The 4,181-nt window shown below is 37.8% G+C and overlaps 1 protein-coding gene across 1 annotated transcript; it reads right to left on the bottom strand.

Moving 5' to 3' along the window:
* Window positions 1–1,231: 1,231 nt before the first annotated feature.
* LOC127790402 (thioredoxin-like 1-1, chloroplastic) lies at window positions 1,232–3,794 on the bottom strand. The gene is made up of 4 exons (XM_052319912.1): window positions 3,170–3,794; window positions 2,824–3,003; window positions 2,392–2,556; window positions 1,232–1,959 (listed from the first exon to the last, which is right to left on the bottom strand). The coding sequence occupies exons 1-4, from the start codon at window positions 3,455–3,457 to the stop codon at window positions 1,657–1,659; spliced, it is 936 nt and encodes a 311-aa protein (XP_052175872.1). The 5' UTR covers window positions 3,458–3,794; the 3' UTR covers window positions 1,232–1,656.
* Between the last annotated feature and the right edge of the window lie 387 nt (window positions 3,795–4,181).

The following is a 4,181-nucleotide window of genomic DNA, read 5'->3' as shown; positions in this document are numbered from 1 at the left end:
CTCCCTTTCATGCTTTGCTTTCAATCATCCTTCCTTCGTGTAATCTGCTTTGGCACGACACCATGGCTATTCATCCAATTGGGGGCGGAGGGTGGGTGGGCAAAAAATCTGTACATAAGAGTCAGTCCAGTCCAAGGATAGCTGCTGCTGCTGCTGCATCCATTTTAAATTTAATTATTTTCGTATTATTAAATGATATTTTAACAATGACTAGATGCCAATTCATAGACTGAGTATTCAGAAGCAAATTGAGCAAAACTTCATTTCAATAGTAATATGTACACATCACATCGGATCACAAGTGACGAGTGAAGAAGATGCCACGTATGTATGTATAGATAAGGCTTGATATATGAATTCTACATTTTTAATTATTATGTTTATTATATATAATTATAATATTTTTGTAATATTATCATATCTCATTTGTTTTTAAACAATACTTAAAAAGTAATTCAACTCCACGCAAGAGATGTTCATCCCCATCCAAGCTTCAATATTTTTTGTTTTTCAAATTCAAACAATCTATACTCTTTTAACTTTCATTTAAATGTATAAAATTATTAAGTTGACATAAATTTCAATAACTATTTAGTAAAATACTAAAATTGAGTTGAATTAAAATGTTAAATGATTAAAAAGGACATTATTATTATTTTCATTAATTAATTAAATTATATATAAAGTATATTATAACAAATTTATGTACAAAATATAAAAAAATATTTATAAGTAATATGAAAATAAATATATTGTATATATAAATGTAAATAAATTTTTATTGAGACATATGAAGAATTAAATTTTATTTTATTTAATATAAAAGAAATAAAATTAAAAAAAAAATTCAAACTCATTCTCACTAAAATAAAATTATGAAATTGAACTTTAGCCTTCAATCTCCCCTCACAATCAATTTAAAATTTTTTACCAAACACAAAATTTTAACATTGGAAAACAAATTCATCCCACCTCACTCTCAAAACGCAATGCAAAAGAAATTAAGACACTAACTCTCATGTTCCTTATGTTCAGTGAGCACCACTTTTAATCTTTTTAGGAAATATATTTGAAGACATAACAATTAAGGAAAGATTCTAGGAAATCTGAAAAATCCTCATCCTTTCCTGGATGCAGGACAAATATCAACAAGAGAAGCTGAGAAAAAGGGGGCAGAAAAATGAGAGAAACAATCATAAGAAACCTGAGAAATTTCTAAAGAATACAGAGAGAAAACCAACCAACCTTCAATAATGCCACTCAACCACTTATTCAACTTAGAACGCAGGTCGGTCATATGTAATGTAATGTATGCATAATAATTCTTGGAAGAGGAAGGACGAGCTGCCTTGCCCACAAACTGAAACCAAAAAACCAAACGATACAATCCACTTGTTTTTCCCTACACACTCCCCCAGAATCTCTAAGGTTTGGATCCCAAAAAACTAAATCCACCGGCCTTCGATCTTCTTAATGGGGGAAGCAAGCAAATACATATATTTATATATTTGACATTAAACTGTAATTTTGTTCACTCTCACCTGACATATTTTTTACAGGCAACACACCTAACTTGAACCAAATCTGTACAACAAGCCGGAATGGCATGGCATGAAGATGATGCCGGCGACAAAAAGTTCCTCTTAACTCAAGAGACTATCTTCCGGATGCAACCAGGGTTTCTTGAGCTGCAGTTGAACTTCGCCTTGATGGAAGAGGAAGCAGCACTGGATGCTCTGCCTCAAAATGGATAGCGTGCACCGGTGCTCTCTCTGACTCTGTCACTGCCTCTTCCCTGGCAGGAAGAAGGTCCGGTTGCTTGGGCTTTGGGGTGTAGGTGAAGGAGAGGTCTTTGTTGGCGGCAAGAGCAAGCAGCTCTTTTTCCTCCAGCCCTTTTATCGGTGCCAGGCTGCATCGATCGGGGCTGTGCTTTGCCAACGCGTCCTTGAATTTCTTGATCTGCCCATGACCCAAACAAAAGAAATGGCAAATAAAACTGGGCTCAAGATCTATGAAGAAAAAGAGAACAATACACACTTTAGTTCAGACATAATCAGTTAATAAGTTTATCTTTCAAAATGAGATAGTGAGCCGGCTTCAAACCAAGAGGACCATACCGATGTAGTGTCTTTGAACTATAATCCCGATCCATGGATCAATAGATAGATCGAACAGACAACCTCAATCTAGAAGTTCCCTTTTGGTGGGCAACATTTTCACAATAAGAATAATTCCTGGCGGGTAGATGTTATTCATAAACACATCATACCGAAGCTTTTAAAACCCATACCGAGTTCCCTCTGTATCTATACTTCTACACATACTAAACTTCGAGCGAACCCCACAAAATAAGGGAAATCAACCTAAGAGGGCGAAAAAATGTGAACTCACTGTGGCGTTTGTACAGCTAAAGCTGCAAAGACGACCATGAGCGCCTCTATAGAAACGGAAGAAGGGTAGAACATGGACGTTAAGCGTGTAACACATGGATTTGTGCTCCTCATAGTTCACCTGCAGAAACTGCACATCTGGGTTCATCTCTGCCAATTGACAAATCTGCAAATCCAAGAACCAACGCTTAACAAATCCACTTTTAAATCCGAAGTAAAATTAGGGATTGAACAAATAAACAACAACAATAACAATAACATCCCCAAACTTTTATTCTATCATGTAAGGTCGGCTTCCTAAATTTTAGATCACCCGTCATTTTCATCTATAATTTCTTATGTAGAAGCTTATAACGAATCAAAGTTTTCCACCAGGTTTAACAACATAAAGAACCGACGATGAATGGGGTGAAGAAAATTAGGGATTGAATACCTTGGGGTGAAGGGCTCGGCAGCCTCCACAGCCGGGAGAGAAGAAATCGACGACCACCAGTTTGTCTCCGGCGTTCAGGAGGGAGTCCACAAGCTCTTGGGCCCCTTTTACTTCTCTCATGTTGGGTTGAAGCCCTTTCTCCCACCATTTCAGGGATTTCCCAATGACTCCCGAGATCAACTGCTCAAATCACCCGAATTACAAATACTGCGGTAAGTGTTTGTGCGAAAGGGAATTTTACTCCAGATCCACGGAAAGAGAAGATAAGGAAAGGAAAACTCGCAGATGTCTATATATTTGAGAAAAGGCAAAAAGAAAACTTGGAAGAGAAGTTGGAGGTACAAACCTGTGAATTAATGGAAAAGGAGGAAGAAGAAGGTCCAGTTTTCCTGTTGCTTTCAAGTTCCCCTTGAAGACCTAGAAATCTACGGCCATGAAAACCGCTGGCGGATGAAGAGAACGATGACGACAGTGATAAAGATCTGAGAGAAACCTTCCTCACAAGCCTTGGAGACGGAAAAGCCCCAATCCGAGAAGAAAACACAGCTGATTTTCTCTGTAACACAGATCCCCCACCGCGACGACGATGAATCGAAGCAGAAGAAGAAGAGGAAGAAGACGGCGACAATAACATACTGGTATTCCAATTCAATGCCAAATCGATTCGTAACTATTCCAAACGATTCCTGGATTTGTTTCTCCCCTTTTTTTCTTCTTCAAATTTGGCTCTTTATTTCTGGTTTGCTCTTTGCTCGTCGAGGTGCTTCCTCCCCTTCTACATATTACATTGACACAGCATACAATCCATTGTGGAGAGATAAAGAGAGACAGAGGGATAGCCTCGGAAAAGAAAAAGGCGAGGAAAAAGCAAAAGTTTGAAAGTTGAAAACTTGAAATCGAAAATTGAGACCGAAACCCCAAAAAAACCAATAACTTGATGAGGTTTATAGAAAACAGCAGTTGATTGTGGACCGTAGATTGAAAAACCGGCAGTTTGATGAATTCGAATCCGACGGTGTAAGTGATGTTGACGAGGTAGGTAATGGCCTGGCTCGCCACATAATTTAAATAAGAGGATAAGGTCGGGTCTCTTTTTGGGTGGGATTGATATATGGTCATGGCAGGAGAGGGGAGGCCGGCGCGTGAACGTCGCGCTTTTCTCCACGTGTCACCCTGGCCCTGTAATTTTTGGCGGATAATAAAGAAAGAAAATCCTGATTGGATATGTTTTTGTATTTTTTTTTCAATTTATTTAGTTGGTTTTATGGAATTGGATAATATAATAATAATAATAGAAAAATAAAATGGTCCTAATAGTACAGCCTCTGAGATTTTGCCAACTCATCAGAGTCAGAACC

The sequence above is a fragment of the Diospyros lotus genome, chromosome 14 (genome assembly GCF_014633365.1).
Source record: "Diospyros lotus cultivar Yz01 chromosome 14, ASM1463336v1, whole genome shotgun sequence".
In the NCBI taxonomy this organism is placed as follows: domain Eukaryota; kingdom Viridiplantae; phylum Streptophyta; class Magnoliopsida; order Ericales; family Ebenaceae; genus Diospyros; species Diospyros lotus.
The sequence above is the reverse complement of the archived record's forward strand: the minus strand, read 5'-3'. Positions and strand labels throughout refer to the sequence as shown.